This window comes from Aptenodytes patagonicus, chromosome 2 (genome assembly GCF_965638725.1).
Source record: "Aptenodytes patagonicus chromosome 2, bAptPat1.pri.cur, whole genome shotgun sequence".
NCBI classification, from domain to species: Eukaryota; Metazoa; Chordata; class Aves; order Sphenisciformes; family Spheniscidae; genus Aptenodytes; species Aptenodytes patagonicus.
Genome location: NC_134950.1, coordinates 121317315 through 121336039, shown reverse-complemented (window position 1 = coordinate 121336039; position 18725 = coordinate 121317315). Strand labels below are relative to the sequence as shown.

At 38.9% G+C, this 18725-nt stretch overlaps 1 protein-coding gene across 4 annotated transcripts in view; it reads right to left on the bottom strand.

Moving 5' to 3' along the window:
- MYRIP (myosin VIIA and Rab interacting protein) overlaps nucleotides 1–18725 on the bottom strand; it is a 238781-nt gene that overhangs the window by 11130 nt on the left and 208926 nt on the right. For 3 of the 4 annotated variants that reach the window (XM_076330995.1, XM_076330996.1, XM_076330997.1), the window contains one exon: nucleotides 14161–14400. In XM_076330995.1, coding sequence (XP_076187110.1) covers nucleotides 14161–14400 — 240 coding nt within the window. Of the gene's footprint in view, nucleotides 1–5688; nucleotides 5752–14160; nucleotides 14401–18725 lie in introns of all 4 variants that reach the window. The other variant, XM_076330998.1, reaches the window with a different exon arrangement.

Below are 18725 nucleotides of genomic sequence, written 5' to 3'. Positions count from 1 at the left end.
TTTTTGCAATAGCATTTTAAACAGGTTTTAAAACACAATCTTCCTCTTTGGGTACCGGCAAACGGATGTGAAATCATCTGTCTCCATATCCACAGGAGCTATTGCATTGCAGCCGCAAACACAGGAGAGCAATCTTCAGCAGCCCTATCAGGATGGCAGTTTACAAAGATGTTTGCTATGAATTATATGATAGTCCCAAAAAACAAAGGTTGAGCTATAAAAGCATGTAAACAATTGTATCTTGATTTTTAAAAAATTTAAATTTACCTTTTTTTAATATTTATGAAATAAATTATATCAAATACCAAGGAAAAGCATGCAGTTTTAGCCAGTGGGTTTTTTTTAAAAACAACTGTAAGCCTTTTTATCAGTATTCCTGACTTGTAATTAACTACCCCGATTCCGATGATTCTCAGAGAGCTTTAGGCTTCAGGACAACTCCTTTGATGAGTTATAATGATGAAATAAAATTTCACCTGATGTACCCTCAAGCATCAAGCTCAACATCCAAACTATACAGCTTGGAGATTGAGCCAAAGCTTGTTGAAGCCAATACAAATGCTGTCACTGAATTTATGTGCAATACCTTTAGTGATGCTTTGCCTAAAAGAGTGTGGCAAGTTTAGACCTAAATTTAATTCATTCCTTAAACCTGCAAATACTTATGCATGTGAATTAGGGGCCCACCCCTCTGTAATTTTTTCCACAAACAAAATATCTGAGATCAAAACTGAGAAAACAGAGAGTCTTTGGATTCTATGTAGTAAATTCTATAGTACAGAAAAGTATAACTGATAAAAATGTCTGTGTGTCATGCAAATGTATTAATCAATATGTCAGCTGGCCTCCTAGGCAGGATATAGGAGAAATAACATTCCTTTGCTTCACACAAACTCTGGTGGGTTTAACTGGAAAACTTCTTTTATTATCTCTTTCCTATAATTAGCTGTTCATTTTTATGTTAGATAAGACTTTTACTGAAAAACTGCTTTTTTAGCAGTGTGTACTCAATTGTTGTGTATCAATACATTAAGGCACCTTTAGCACTGTTGTTTCTCCAAATTACAAGAAATAATTAGATACATGAGATTAAAGAGAAGGAGAACAAAGCAAATACAGTATGCTACAGCACACGGATCTTTAGCTTGTTAGGACAGCCAACACAGTCTGGAACAAGTATGACTAGGACTCTCTTACTGAGAACAAATACTTGAACCCCATAAATAGCCTACTGTTTTTTCAATTTATTTTCACAAGTGCCAATTAGGTTAAAAACAGATCAATAATTTTATAGGACAGAAGAGGAAATCAATGTTACTTTGTTTTATTATTTGCTTTTACAAGTACCTAATTCTTATTCTATCCTATGAGTAGTGAACAAAAAAGGATAGAGGCCAGACACTATATTTTCTTCATCATCTTCACTGATGTATGTTCTCCATTTCAAGAACCATAGCTTCACTTCAGTGTTCATTATTTCTTAAATTTTTTGTTATCCTTTGTAGCTAATGATGGATTTCAAAAAAAGATTAAATTAAATTAGGAAAAGGTGTTCTTATACCAGAATATGAGAATCCATATTGGCATTTATTACAGACCGATTACCACAACACAGGGGTTTTGGTTTTTGTTTTCCTGGTAAAGTGTTCTGCGATACGAAGCTTTATGAAATCAAGATTTTGAGTAAAATACCCTACCTTCTCAATACGTAATGGATAAGGGAAGAAAAGTTCAATGAAAAAGAAATGTGATTTTTAGCTTTTCTAGAATTTTGAGGTAAGTTCTTAGTGGCAGATGCTGTTTGACTTTTAAAACCAAAGACTTGCTTCACATTAAACTTTGCACAAGGCAGCTAGATGGATGTTCATAAAGCGTTTGCATCAATTAACATATCTTGATCCTAGCCTGCAGGTATCTAGCTAGACACAGGAATCACAACAATAAAGCTTTTCTTTAAGCTTGTGAAATACCTGCTTTTATAGTATAACAAGGATAGAGCACTAGAGTTTAAACACCGTAAAGAAATACATGGCAAGCAAAAGTGATTTTCCTTAGAGTATGTCTGAAAAGTCGACCTCCCAAAACCTAAGAGCACAAGCAATATTTCAATGTATTTAAATCTAAACTTTGTGAAGGTTTTCTGCTAAAGGGTATTTAGAACTCAGCTTTGCCCTGGGCTGCATTTTACAGAGAACTAAGAAGAAATTAATGTCTGCCTGAGGGAGACATAAAATCAACATGTGGGGAGTTCGGGGTTTCTCTATTAATGTTTTTGCATAAATTTCTACCTCTTTTTTGAGCAGCTGTCAAAAGCTGTTCAAACAGCTCATGTTCAAAAATGGCCAGTTCGCAAACCTAGTGGGTTACTCTAGATATAATTATTTAACATGTGTAAGGAAAAAAAAAAAATTAAAAAAAAATTAAAAAAAAAGAAAAAGCGTCCTGGAGTTTTAGTGCTTCACAACCCTCTCCCATCCCCGATCACCCACATCAAACTTAGGAGTTATGAGGTTCTATAAAAACCACCTAAAATTCACAGACACACGCACACCAAGATCATCCTGGTAGGTGGACATTTCAGATAGCTATAAAGATCTCTTGGCTGTCTAATTTATCTTGCCCTTGCAGGAAAGGTCACTGTTAACACCTATAAGTGATTCAAAGAGACAGCTATCATGCCATGATGAAGTCTCTCCCATCTGTCTTGTCAAGCAAGACAAAGAACTAATATGGATGTGATAGATGCAGAAAGCAATCTCTATTACAAATATCTAGCACAGAAAAGCTAAGCACAACCATTCTTCTCAAAACACTGGGATGCATTCTGATTTTGACTGTGCGTCCCTACTTCTGGATTAACACCACCCCTCCCAAATGAAATCAATGCCGCTGATCCAAATTTGAATATTTGTACTGGTTATGAGAATCTCATTTTTTACTGAATTTGAGATTAAGAGGTTAATGGAACGAAGAAAATATGCATTTATCCTTTTTATGATAATTAATGCCCATGCTCACAAATATGTTAAAGATACAGTCAAAAGGAGATGCTCCATTTCCTGAGTTCTTTGTGGAAGAGATTTCAAACCAATAAAATACTAAAAAAGTGTGTGTGCGCGAGCACATATACATGTATGTGTGCCTGTGTGTATTGAATATAACAAACAGCATCTTGTAAAACTTCTTTACTGTCATTTCTATGTGTGGTTGGACAGATGGAAAGGATTCCTGTTTTGCTGAAGATAAGGTTTCAGTGGTCTAAGCTAGCTCTTGCTGGCTGTTAGCCATTTCCCTCTCTCCTGCTTTCTCTTTCATTTCCCTGCTGATGCTGCAGATAATTTCCTTTGGTTTTTTACTTAAGGATGCTACACTGGAAGGTGCTTCAGAGAACTGTATTTGCATCCTTGCGCAAGGTAACGGAAGTAAAGCAGGATGGTAAAACTGAAGCAACGTAAGAGTCCAAACTGCTGAGAGTAGGTGAGCATTAAGTTCTTGTATGTATCTCAGCAGCCTATGACATCTCCACATCAAGTTTCCTTTGCATGAACATTACTGCTCTTAATTTTAATGCTCCTAAAGTAGCTAAAAGTTCTCCATCACTTGAACTAATTTTTTCTCCACAAAGTACTCAGCCATTAGCATTTTCTCTTTTTTGCTACTATGATGTTATGCCATCGTTAGGCTCTATTAAACTGGCATGGGAGGCAGTGACTTGCAATTCAATAGAGAACAGTTGACATAAACAATTAAATGAAGAAATAGAGCAAGGGAAACTTGCAGCCCTGGCAGTATTGACCGTGTCCTTGATGACTTGTAGTGCAATCATTTTTAGCTCTGGTCTCAAGCCATTCTATCACGCTCCCAGTCGCATGCCCGTTTCTCAGTCGATATCCTCATTTTTTTGTAGGGAGTTGAGGGGGGCTGGGGAGAAGACAAGTTTTGCTTTGCCACTGGTTGATTCATCTTTTCAGAGTAACCTGACTGAATCCAATCTTGACAAAAACAAAACCAAAACCCAAACCTGCCTCCTCATCTCCCCACCCCGTGGGAGTTCATTGCACAGCTTTGAGAAGGCCCTGAAAAGCCCACCAAAAGTCCATCTCCTCCACAGACCAGCAAGATCCACACTGTCCAAGTCACAGTGTGGGAGGAACAGAGCCATCAATACCCAGTCATCAATGGCAGTCATCAACCCTGACCTTCAAAAGATCTTTTGGCCTAAAAGTGAGCCCTAACCACTCATTACCACAAAGACTGGGGAAGAAAGCTAAAATTTGCCTTGACATTTCATGGAAGACAAGTATACTATGATAAACTACGGTATTAAGGAATTACTCTTCTGTGTAAGTTTAAGACTTCCTGCCTTGACCTTAACATCAATATCTTAATTTATGGGCGCTCTTTTAGAAAAAGCAAGCCAAATTATCTTACAGAGAGAGCTATTATTCTACTGACATTCTCCAAAGTATGACACAGAGAAGTACAGTCTCTCTTTTTGATTGTGTGAGGTAATTCTGAATATTACATTTTTTACTAACGAATTCAATCAACTGTCCTAATGTAGTTACAGATGTTATTCCTAATAATTTGTAATGCCTTATTTCTAGAGACAAGTTGCCTATAATCAAGAAAAAGGAAGTTATTTTCCAAGAGGTGAAATATTATGATCCAAGTTGGAAATGGAAATATTTAAATCTTAAAATCTGCACAGGATTCTGTAAGAGTATCTATAATGTACACAAGCTGATGACATTGCACAAATGGAAAAATATTTTTTCTATAAAAATAATCCTTGATATTTTTACTAAAGAAACCCAAGATGATTAGAAGGTGATTAAAATTCATAGCACAAAATTTAACTCAGAGTATGGAAAAAAGAAAAAGTTGAGAGAGTGTTTTGCTGAATTAAGCATTGATTTTTGACACAAAAAAGTCATTCTTATTTTATGAGCGAGAGAATGCTACAGAATTAATTTGCTTACCACTATATATGACATACTAAAAATAGCAAGTATTTTAAAATACAAGATAAGTATATATTTGCTCAGAGAATAAAATGAAAATCTGTTTTAATATCTGATTCTCATAAGCTGAGACTCAAACAGCACAGAATATGAAACCTTGCCACCTAGATGAATGATAAGCAATAGACACTAGCAGCAATGTGAGAAAGTGCCTACTCACTGTGTACAATCTCTATAATGAATTAAGGGTTTTGTTTATTTTTTAAATTGGGAGCTTAGAAAGGTTTTTGAAGACCACTATGGTCAGAAACTGTTAAAAATCTTATTGCTGAAAGAAAATTTTAAATTGTTTCCTTACAAATTTATTAATATAGGTGAGTACATGAGAATAGGAAGATCATACACCTTGTCTTCTGTTCTTCTTTACTGATAAAAGCAAATTCTCATCACAAAGCCAAATAAGAGAGCCAGCCTGCTCCACATGTCTACTTCATGCTCATCACTCCCATCATAACACAGGGCTAGCTGTGATTATAAAATAATTTTCTGCAATGATTATTGATTTTGGCCAAAAGGTATGATTTTTCAGGCCTGATATTTCCAGGAAAACATTCTGAGTTTGAGAATTTTGCTTGGGAAATGTGGAAACCCTCAATATCACTTTATAGCATCTCTTACTATGTAAGAGATGTAAGAAGACACAGACAAAACAAAGCATTCTCACCTGCTGCAATACAGTGGATAAAAACTGCAACTTTAAATGAAGATCAAAAGCTTTTTGTTTTTCCTAGACAGTGGGAAAGCAGTTAAATAAAAAGGCAGAAAAGTTATGTTAACAGCTACAGAAGTTAACATTTATATAGGCTCAGACTTACAGATAACTTTAGGATGAACAGCAAGGATAAAGAAACTAGCAAATATAAAAAATACCGTAAGATTTAGATTTTACATTTATTGCTAAAATATTTAAAATAAAGAAATGCCTAATTTATTTTTGTTTGTGGGATTTAGAATAACAGATCTCATTAAGATATTGCAAATGACACATCATTTTTTATCAAATGAAACAGATGGGAAATACTGACTTCCACCATCACAAAACAAAGTGGCACTAGCAATAGAAAAAGACTTTTGCAGCAGTGTTAAGAAAAAGAAAAGCCAGCTGTCTTCAATCTTTGGGTCTACACAATTGCAATTTCAACAATGTGCGTGTTTCTAGTTACCAAGGGGTCTGTACCTCACTTGTGCCACAGTCAGATGCTCACGTTGGAAACACCTGGGCTGAGTTAAGACATCTTGTGCCAAATCACTTCCTACTGTCTGCTGCTGTCCCTCTCCTGGACTTCACTGTCCCAAAATGAACAAGTAAAATCCTTCATACTACCACTCTCCAGTGTCAAGTCAGTAGGCTTACCTTAATCCCCCTAATTTACTTAGGTCCATTTAAACTAAACTCACTGCTTTTGCCTTGAAGTAATGACACAACCACAGTTACCCTGTTGGCTGTGCTGTGACAGAAGTATCATCCAGTTGAGCAGCAACGTTTGCTTGAAACTCTTCTAGCTAGATGTGAAAGAGCTCATCTGTCACTGCCAAGTCTCTGGGCTGCTTACAAAGGACGACAAGAAAATAGTAACTTTTTTGTTACAGTCTATTTCCCCCCCATTTTGTTCCAACAGCTTACACTAATCTTCACTGATTTTCTACAACTGTATCTGTAAAAAGGCTTTTACACTTTCTTCCTAAGTAAATAAATCTTTGGTGATCAGACAACTGAAGGAGATTCGCATTGCACGCATGCTGGACAGAGCTGGCTTGGGCATGCATGCACATAAGCATCAAATCCGAGACTATGAGAATGTTCTTTACAAAGGTGCTGCATTCCCCATGTGAAGCCAGCTGAAATCTCACCTATTCAGCACTTCTCCAGGTGGATTCAACAGGGCTTTCATTCAGTTGCTTTAACACAGGCAGACAAGGTGCAATTTTAAACAGCTTGAAGTATCTGAGGATTTTCAAACACCACTGTCGGATGTGACATGGACCTGGGAGATGCATATTTCCTCCGGACTAGCAACTTAAGGCCCTGTGGGATACCCTAGGGCATCTCGGATGGACTATCTATATCCATACTTACGCAATTGTATTGAGCCCAGAAAGTGTCAGAATTGGAGGAACACAAACATCACTGCTCACTTTTGAAAACTTTTTAAAAATAAGTGTTTATGGTCTCAAAGCATCTATTTTACTTGAAACTGAAGACTCAGATTTTGACAAAATAAACTTAGGATCAACTTTATTTTCCATACTAAAGACCAGTAAATCATGGGAGAAATCTCCTGAATGGGATTTTTGTCCAGCAAACTACTTAATCCTCAATTTAAAACGGAACATATATTTGACTGCTTTGTTGAACTGAGAACTTAAAACTTTGGATCCATTAGCCCAATGTGAAGATTAAAGTCTCACACCTCTTTTAGAAGAAAAAGCCACTGTTTCACTTTCCTTAACCAAAATCTTTTTTCTCTGCTGTCATTCAAAATCCTGTGCATAGATTATCTGCAGTTCATAAACCTTAAAGATCACTTTTTACAATGCTGCCCACATGCAGTTTTCAATCTTGGACTTTGGAAGGCTGCCCAGATAATTAACATCATAATAAGCCATGATCCACCAAAACACAAGAATTATTCCGAGCATCTTGCATACAAAAATGTGAAATGACAGAGACACAAATATCTTTTGAGTTGGTAACCCAGGAAGATGTCATTGTATTACACTGTTCAGTTTTATTAGCATAGTAGTAGCATGTACTACATAGTAGTAGCAACGTAGTAAAGCTACTATACTTACACTATTACATTTTCTTGCTTAAGTGAGCCATGGGGTTCTGGCTCCTTTAGGAACTTTTACTCAGTCATTTCTAAAGTCTTCAGGCATATGAAGCTGGATGGCAGTTTCCTATTAAGCCCTGCCTGGACCAACACACTAACCAAAATACCCGGAGTTTCTCAGCAATGTTTTCAGTTCAGGAAGTTGCAAGATAACGATCACAAAAACTACTACATCATCTTCTGTGAGGACAGTGCATGCACCAGCACAAATGATTAACGGAAGCCCAGCCACCAGGAGACACAGGCTCTCTCTCGTTATTATAGCACTGCTGTTACATTCTCGCAGCCATCCCTACCGTGATGCTTTAACAGGTCTGTGATACACAGGAGGGATTCACTGCCAGGTGGACCTCCAATGCCATTCTCCAGCTCCATCAAGGCCGTGAGCATATTTCTCTCCAGCGACCAAGTCCCATGAGCCCTTCCTCACCTAACCTCCTTCACTGATCCATGGCCACCCTCTCCATGGCCTGCCCCAGGCATAGCCACCAGCATACACCACACCAGGGAGCTGGCTGTCTCTTCTGCTGCAGTAACATGCACCCACACCCACAGCCACTGGCTATTCCTCTCACTAAGGAGAGGTGCCAGGCAGGTTTTCTAACAAGTGTCAATCTCATTATACCAGTAGTCAAAAAGTGCTAGTTTACCTGGTGAAAAACGTAAGATGTACTCTCTCGAAACAAAGAATATAGGCCTCTGGCACAAATACACATGAAGATGATGCTTGTCGTACATACTTTCCCCAAAATGAAGCTTTATAAAACCCAAGATGAATAAAATGTTTCCAGAGAATGAAGGCATAAATATTCTATGGAAAGAATATTTATGCTGTTATTCATACTGTCAAGGAACTTGGGAAGTTTCACTTAGGGAACAGGATCCCACTATGCTACTTAACAAACTTACTTAGAGGTTGTCATTCAGAAAAGAGCTATTGTGTGCCTAGTCATGTAATAATGTCAACAGAAAACAGCAGGATTTAAACAAAGTTACTAAGTCTTGGTGGTAAGATTCTCTGAGCAGAAGTAAATGCATAAAGGGATTAAAAGAAATTCCTCAAGCAGGCAGCACGTTGCATCAAGCTAATGCAAATTGGAGAGAAACTCAATGTTACTACTGAAGTTTAACTCACTTGCTCATTTGCATATCTTAAGCAAGGAGGAGTACAAAGTAGAAGGAGACAAGAAGAGAAACACAAGTAAGGTTTTAACAACTATTTCAGTTTTTATGCTATATGGGGCAATTTGCAAAAATGGCAGGGGCTATTCTGTTTTTTAAACAGTATCTCTATAGTTTGTGATAAAGTGGTCACAGTGATAGACTGCATTCAAAATGCAGTCTCATTAGGCGCTGCTGAAATTGCCTTCTAGAATGTAATTCTGCGGTATACCATGAAATATAGACCCGGCCTACTCATATTCATGAAAGCATTAAAAGAGAAGGAGAGAGGATAGAGGAGAGCAAGAGCTAAATGCAACCCATTTATCATGCTTGCCACTCTCAGGATCAGTATCATTAACATACTCCCAAGGGGATTTATATTTTGCTTTTTTCTTTAGGTATTTGATTAGGGTTTGGGAGGGTAAAGCAAAAAAAAAAAAAAAAAAAGCAAGGCAGAAAGAGCTGTACAAGTCACTGTGCTAGTACAAGATGCTTCACTAACACAAGAGTTGCACAATGTGATTTTTGGTTTGTTCACACCTGATGGCTAGAGGGGCTGAAGGCTAACTCTAGCCTAAGCATAGAGGATTCTATGGCCTTTCATTGCACTACTGAGATGAGCAGGCTTTTCAGGGGTCTGCATATCCCCGAAAGACCATGAACTACATCTGTAGCTTAATAACCACAAAATGTTGTCTATAAAAACAAGCCTGCTGTAGGATTATGTTTGTATTAGAGAGCTGTGAATCTCCACAAGACCATTTTAGGCAATCACAAACTTAGAAAAGTTGAAAATGATTGTGCTGAAGGTCTAAGAGGATTTAAGTCTAAGGCATAAAATTAACTGCATTAATTAATACCCACCTATACCCTCCAGTATCCCACATGAACTAAATAATTAACTCAAAGGTCAGCATTTTCAAACTTGTATCTTAAAGGCAGACATACAACTTCAGAGCTTAGCTTGAGGTGAGAACTGAGAGCACGTAAATGCCCGACTTCAGCTAAATCCCCACTCAAGACGTGCCAATTCTTGCCATTGCTACAGATCTGAATATACTAAATACCCTTTTTAAAGCATCAGCTCAACGTGTGATTATATGAGATTCCCAGCTTGCATTAAAAACCGAAGTCCAGATTTTGAAAGGTGCAGACATGTGAAAGTCAGATTTTCATGAGCACCAGGTACTTAATTTCCAGTGATTCAATAAACAATACATGTTTTTTGAAATCTTATTCTACAGTCAGGTGTACTGTAACTAGAAATTCCCTGTGATTTAAGGTTGCTAATGTGTTCCAGAATAAGCTTGAGAATAGAAGACTAACGGCTAACAAAGACAAGCAACATGGCTAAAATATAAGCAAGATGGCTAAAACACAGTATTTAATTTGTGTTCAGGAGCTGAAAGCAGATTGTAGGCACTTGAGTTCTCACTTCAATGGCCCAGAATTAGTGCTTCGGTATACCTAATTTGAAACTTGATGCCCAGGTCAGAAGTCTGGGTCTCTGGCTGAGCATGTTAAGTGCCAGTCTGAAAGACCTGTAATTCCCTACACATGCATTCTCCAAAAATCAGGCTTCTTAGAGACAGCATATTGGGGCATCTGGCTTTTAAGGCATCTAAAATTACTGGTTCCCTGAAAATACATTTTCTATGCTTGTTTCCATTGAGACATGCCATCTACTCATCTTAAAGTTATTGCATGTTTTATGAGTTTAGCTAGGTCTTTGTGTTTTAGGTTACTATAGCCACAACTGGTACTATACACTATCATCTTCAGTATTTCTTTGTAAGATGTTGGTCAGCCACCTTTCCAAAGAGAAGGCACGCGTCAGAAGATTTTAAATCACCTTTAAGGACAACTGTCAAGAATAAGAATGAAAGCAGCCTGCTTGTTTCTCTACAGCTGGAGCAAGTTCCACTATCAATTCCGCTGAAGTCATGACCATGAATAGTACTGGGATATTTTGGTTTCTTTCTTATAGACAGAAAGAATATATACTGCGACCATGAATGACTAAGACTTTTTTTTAATCCAAAACCAATAAAGAACTAGGCACTCCAAGCATTACCTTTTTGCTGAACATGGTATGTCTCTTATTTTTTTTTAAACTTAAGGAGATTTTACTGAGGAAAAAAAATATTAATCTTTGCATTACTTTAAATAACTGACATACAAACATTAAAGAAATAATAGAGGAGGAAAAAACAACTAATATTACTTTGTAGATGCATGCAGATGAATAAGTACACCACAAAACATACATCTGCCATTTTCTGTGCTCAGTTCACCATATAGGAGCATTTCAGAAGGTCCTATTCACAGCCTTTAATTCTGGACTTTAATTGCATCATGCTATACCCTAAGCCAGCCTATATATCCTGTTGAATAATTTGATATTGCTTGTTTGTCTTTGTAAACCAAAACCAAGCTAAATTGAATGCTGCTAACAAGCACTGGTGATAAAGCTTTTATCTGATTTCCTTAGAAAGGTTGTGAGTACATCATGGAGGTATTTGCATACATGACGACGAAGGTACTTACACTTCTTTGTAGTCCATGGCTAAATAACTCAGAATCAGAGAGTCACAGAATACTTAAGTTTGGAAAGGACCTCTAAGGCAAACTTAGGAGATTGCCTAGTCAAACCCTTCTGCACAAAGCAGGGTCAACTAGATCAGCTTGCCCAGGGCTGTGTCCAGTCAAATTTTTATTATCTCCAAGGATGTAGACTCTACAATCTCTCTGGGAAACCTATTCCAGCTTTGACCACCCTCACAGTGAAAAAGCTTTTTATGTTTAGATGGAATTTCTTGTATTTCAGTTTGTGCCCACTGCTTCTTGTCCTGTCACTGGGCATGGGTGAGAAAAGTCTGATTCCCACTTCTTTATTTCCCACCCCAAACACCCCACCCCACCCCCATCAGGTATTTATACACATTGAACAGATCCTCCCCGAGCCTTCTCTTCTGTAGGCTAGATAATTCTAGCTCTCTCAGCCTCTCCTCATATGATAGATGTCCCAATCTTTTAATCATCTCTGTGGCCCTTCACTGGACTCACTTCAGTATGTCCATGTGTCCCTTGTACTGGAGAGCCCAGAACAGGACACAGCACTCCAGAAGTGGCCTCACCAGTATTGAATAGAGGGGAATAATCACCTCCCTTGGTCTGTTGGATGCTGGTGGCCTTCTTTTCTGCAAGTGCATATTGCTGGCTTATGTTCAACTTCGTGTCCACCAGGACCCCTATGTCCTTTTCTGCCAGGCTGTTTCCCAGCCAAATAGCCTCCAGCCAGTATGGGTGCATGGGATAATTGCTTCCCAGGTGCAGGACTTTGCATTTCCCTTTGTTGAACTTCATGAGGTTCTATCGGCCCATTTCTCCAGCCTGTCAAGATCCTCTGAATGACAACAGAACCATCTCATGTATCAACTGCTCCTTCAAATTTAGGGTACACCCTGTCTCATTGTCTCTGTCAATAGTGAAGATGTTAAACAGTACTGGTCCCAGTATTGACCACTGGGGTACACCACTAGTGACTGGCCTACAGCTAGATTTCAAGCCCCTGATAGCAAACCTTCCAGCCCAGCAATTCAGGCAATTTTCAGTCCACCTCACTGTCTACTTATCCAGTCCTTATTTGCTCAATTTGTGTGTGAGGATGTTATGTGAGACAGTGCTGAAAGCCTCGTTAAAGGCAAAATAAACAACATTCAGTGCTCTGAATGTCTCAGATTACCATGATCTTTCAAAGATGAACAAGAGTGGCCTCACAATGACATGGGCCAGATCCCTCAGCTCTTGTGAGTACATCCCCATCAGGTGCCATGCAAGTGTGTATGTGCCGTTTGTTGAAATACTTGCTAACCTGATCCTCCTCTACCAAGGGTAAATCTTCACTGCTCCAGACTTTCCCATAGGTCTCAGGGGCCTGAGATTCTTGAGGGCAAATCTTACCCTTAAACTGAAGTGAAAACGATCTTGTGTAACTTAGCCTTTTCTATGTCCTGTATCACCAGGTCACTGCAGTAGTGAGCCCCGCTTTCACTCATCTGCCTTTTGCTGCTGATATATCTGTAGAAGCCTTTCTTATTTCCCTTCATGTCCCTCGCCAGATTCAACTCCAGGTGGGCATTGGCTTTCCTGACAGCATTCCTGCACACTTGGACTGCGTCCGATTGTCCACCTGGGTCACTTGAACCTGCTTCCACCTCCTGGTGTGTTAGTTCTTGATAGCATTTGAACAAAACACCTTTCAAATAATGAAGAATAGATTTCCTTTAGAGAGTTGTCCACACCCCCTGTCAAAGCTGAGCTGCTGTGCAGACAAGACCCCAAGAGGTGAGTCAAGGCAGACAGCAAACAAGAATGAGCCTAAGTGGATCTAAAGGGATAAGAGTGCTTGACTGGCAAGGGGCAGTACTGGGCTTCTACAGCACCAAAATTCAAGCACACCACATGATCTGAAGAGAAATTCAGAGGTAGACAGGGAAGAGGGCAGGTGGTAAGTCCTGTGGAGTGACACTGAAATCAGACATCTCATTGTAAGGGTGAAATGGCACAAACGGAAGACCTCATACATTATCAGAACTGACACTAGATTTCAGTTTCACTAGAATATGTTACTACTCACAGAGGCCTATTAGCTGACAGAGTACCAGGGTTGGAAAGCTTTAAAGCAGCACAAAATATTCCAATAGAGAGGCAAAAGAAGAATCTATGACACCAGAATGAACTACATGATACTAGAAACACGGGAGCAAATAAAAGGACTGAAAAAACCACTTAAACCAGCTGGTTAGCAAGGAGGAAAAAAGGAGAACTGGATATGTTTTTAAATAAAAACATATAAGCCGATTCTCAGTCAGTATAAACTGACATAATTCCATTAATATCAGTCACAGGTTTATTACACAAGCTACGTTCACTGCACTGAATTGATGTTGTAGGCTCACAGGAAGGAACACACACCTTAATTGAAGTTTTACCTGCACAAGGGTTGCAGGCTCAGACCCAGTGTAAAGGACCTCAGAATTTTTAAGCAACAATGTTTAATTTTCTAACCAAAAGTTTCTCTTTCTGGATTCTAATTTTTACAATATTAGCCCTACTGCTCTACAATGACTGCTTACCTTCTTTAACTCTTCCTGAATATTTCCGCTATTTTCCTCTGAGGACAAACTCTCCTTTTGGTTTTCAGGGTCTGTTCTAGGTTCTGACTCTTGTTCTTCACCAGAAGATGCTTCCTTGTCACTCATTTTAGCAGCAAGCTGAAATGACCTGGATTCAAGCTCCTCTTCCATAAGGTCAGGTTTGATGTTATGATGCTGATCCTCACTGCTTATATCTGTTTCTGATAAATCATCGAAATCCTACAAAGAAATTAGAAGAACAGTATAATTACTGTATAGGTACAGAAAGGAAAACAGAAGCTTCCTAGAAATGTATAGGTATGATCACTCTGCAGGGAAGCTAGAAAGAAAGCACACTAGGTGTGCTAATAAAAAAATACCATGTCTTTAGAGAGGAATGCCAGTAAACTCACACCTGTTGGATTACATTTATCATTCCTGCTTACTTTTATATCATGTAAAAAGGAACTATCAAAATCATCTGTATGCAACTAATGAAGTAAAAGCCTAAATGGCATTTCCCATTCCCAGAACTGCACTGCCATCACTCTCAGGCATGGTGCAGATAACGAAAGTGGTGTGGGAATGAAATAACTTGTGACCTGGCAGTTGTGTCCAGCTTTCAGCTGAAAGCTGCACTCGAGTTCCCTGACTGCTGGTCTTGAGCATTATCTGTTTTTCTTAAAGACTACTGGAAACAAGTTTTGAAAAATCTCACTTTTATTACATGATGGTGCTTAAGACTTTCAGCTTTCCCAGTGATTATTTACATAGACGGATCCTCTACAGCGACGATTATTTTCCAAATGCCAACCTCCTTGGAACAAGTTCAATCTTCAGGAGCACCTTCTTTTCTAACTCTTGGATCCTTAAAGGTGGGAACTACTCAGAGGCTCAGTTAAGTACAGCAGGTGTTACAGGCTTGACCATGACCTCCTACTTTGGAGGCTGAACAGAAGAAAAGCAAAATCCTCTTGCAAGTCTGTTTAGCAGGGTGCCTGCCCAACATTTAATAATGTGGAAAGGGTTTTGGTTTTTTTTTTTTTTGGTCAGCCCTTGCAGGAAATCTGAAAATATCTGATGGTTATGCCAAAAACTAATGTCCAGATACATACCAACTTATTTTCTGGATCTGTGCTGTCTGATTAGGACCCAATTTCCCCTGATTTCCACTACAGTCCATCTCCCAGAGCAACCTGCTCCACCTATAGCATCAACTTCCTTCTGGAAATGCTCTTCTCTCCCTGCGGACTGCTAAGAGAGACCTTAGAATAATTAGAGACTTTGTTTAGTGCTTCAGTCAAGTGCATAAAGTAAGGTGGAATTAGGTGGTTTTAAAAGTGATGAATTCTTTGAAATGGAGCATAATCGTGACAAAACCACCCGGAAGGAAGCTATAAAGAATTCAGCCTGGGACCCAGAAGCAGTAGGCACATTGCAGTGGGGTCTAAAAGGATGATTTGGAGCAATTCTCAGATAGGAAATTATTCCTATTTGCCTTACGCTCTCCTACCGTGACAGGACCAGACACTGCTGGAGAAACTAAAAGCGGTGTTCTCTCTACCATTCATTTGGAAATACATAAACAGGAGATTTGCTTTGCACAGCTACTCTCTCTGCAGCCGCAGAAGCAGTATTTATGGATGGATCAATTACCTCCAGTTCTCACGGGAAACGTTACCTCTGACAACTCCCTCACAAACCCTACCCGCCAAACTGCTCTTAATGGATTGACACATCGTGTTTGTAATGTCAGTCCTCATCTCTCATACAGTAAACCGTACTGTAGTGTCTAGCACTTTGACAGCTTTCTGGACAATTTTTGTCTGTAGTTACCTGTGAATCAATTACAAAACTAAATTATTGCTTTATAGCTCACCTTCAGGATGTAGAAGGCCCTTTTAGAAAATCAGGATTTGAAAGTACACGACTAACTACAATAGAAGGGGAACCACAGGCTTATGCTGAAATTTATTCTTTTCCAAAACAATCAGCTTTTGTATAATAAAAAGCCTTTTCTGCCAAATGAACTTCCAACCTGTTCTGAATAAGATTGAAAACAAGATTTCAAATCAGTGTGTTTCCACTTTAGTTTTATAATATGCTATGATATGCTTTTATATACATTTAGAAGACTGGTGTCATTTCACCTTTTTAATTAAAAACCTGTATTTATCATAATGGTTCTTCCTCAAATTGTAACAAGAGAATTTTTTCAGACATAACCTGCATGTCATTCAACAGCTCATTACAACCCCCGTCCAACAATCTGCTAATGAAAAATACTCACATATTGCTAAACTACTATAAAAAAAACCCCTGAAAGTTGTTGCTGAATCTATCAGTTCGTCAATTCATACCCAGGAGAGAAACAATCATAATTTATGGGATTTACAGGATAGAAAGCACGGCTAAACTGTGCACTTGTATTTTAGGAGAATACAGTTTAGTGGAGATACATCTCATTAAACTTGAGCTATTTACAGTTAGGTATCTAGTCTAAGCTAATTACTAGAATCCCTCTTTACTTGAGTTACCTCCATTTGTTTAATAGATCCCTCCAAAAACCTACTCTTGTCTACCAAAACGTGTGGTTTAGGATTACAAGACTTGCTAGTGAGCTCTGACAGCTCTGCACCAGGGGTGTGGGCTTCCTCTAGCAGTGTCTAGGCAGGAAGAGTATGGTTTACCTTGGGGTCGAGTCTGCAAGGAAAAGAAGAAAATCCCGTTCTAGGCAGACATTTGAGCAGATCAAGGTTGTAAAGAGAAAAGTTTGCTATTCTTGTTTAAATAAGCTGACAAATATGTGTATAAAATCTAGTGGAGCAGTGAGGGAGGCTGGCAGTCCAGAGGGGCAGGTTTTCCCATGTTTCCACCTCATTGCTGTACCATGATGTACCAACAAACTTCATCGTACAGCAAGACATGCATGAATCCTCTGGGGCTTCTTACATAGAACTGCTTAGCTCTAACTGCTTAGCAGCTATATCAGAGTAGCAATACACACATACCCTTGTGGAAAGCACCACCAGTTAATTTAAAGAATCCATAGTGACAACAGCAGAATCACAACTCCTCTTGATCCTGAAAAAAATACCAGTGTTCCTAGGATCACATGTGGCAGCACCTTTTAGGTTGATCTCTACTGCCTCTATCCAAAGCCCAGTGAAATCTTGTAGAGCCCTCCAGCTGACTTCCCATATATTTTGGAGGAAGGCCTGGTAGGACAATATTGCTAGGTTGCCCAGCTTCAGCAGGATAAAAAATTGGGGATGCAGTTTTATGAAACAAGGTGAGCTAATGTAACACCCTAGTGCTGCTGAAAGAGAGTCATCCTGCACCTTCCTGTTATTTACTCGGTTGTAACGAGTTGTGCAGGCTTGGCAAAGGGGTCCAAATGTGTGCTAGAGCTGACAAGGGAGAGATATTGGACCATGCTGGAGGAAGGTGGAGGGAAGGCAGGAAGGCAGACAGGAAGGAGGTATTCCTCTTTTGGCAGCAGCAAGCTGCTATGTTACCTTAGCCACACGTCACACTATTACTGAAACGTTCCCAATTCTAGCTTATGCTTTAACAGGTATAAAATAATTTCCCTAACTCATTAGCTGGGAAACCTAAAGAACTTTTTGCTACGTTTGCCAGCACAGGTGAAAGCCATGAGCTGCCTTGGCATCCCTAGGGTTTTATTCCACGTTAGCTAAATTTGTGTTATGAATACACATCCTTTCTTGGGGGAGGACTCGCCTTGATTTTATTACAGATGGATTCAGGTATGTCTATTATCTACCTTTCTGCTTTCCAACCTCCTTACAATGAGCAGGTGGAGTATTTACATTTGCAAAAGTTGTTAGTTTCTGCTTACACGCAGAGATAATGATATCCTATAACGCTACACTTTGTGGCGTCTGTTACCGGTAGGCTGCTTAGTTTGTGTATTGAGCTTTTCAGATGGTGGCAGTGAACTATTTGCGAGGAGATAATACCTCTTTCATGGATTAACAGATTAAAAAATGCATTAGAAGCCATGACAACAATAAAAAATAATAAATGCATTGAAAGATACTATATTTATTTAATAGATGATATCTTAAACTTCATTATTCTTTGCTGTTCGCACTTTGGCTCTATCTGGTAAGTTTAATGACATCTGTGTTCATATAAATCATTGTGTAAATTCCCATTTGCATCTATCAGCAGCATATAATACTAGCATCTGCAAACAAGAATAAAGGGCCACCGCTTTATCTGAAAACAGAGCTTCAGTGAGGGCCTGGCAGACTAACACAGCCACAAACCCAGTCTCACTAAAAGAAAATCAAGTGTTTCTAGTGCAAGCAAAAGTCCTTTAGCAGACAGTGAATTAGGAGATACACCTTTCCTCATACACACTGCCCAAATCCTTGCACGCAAATGGCTGGTAACTCAATGTAATCCTAGTGAACAAAAAAAAGTCCCAAAATAAAGCAAGCAAGCAAAGTACTGGCTGGGAGGCTCCAGAACCAAATCCACGTTATACTATAAACTCTTGAGAGAAAGCTCCATTCATATAGGAAACCAAAAATCAG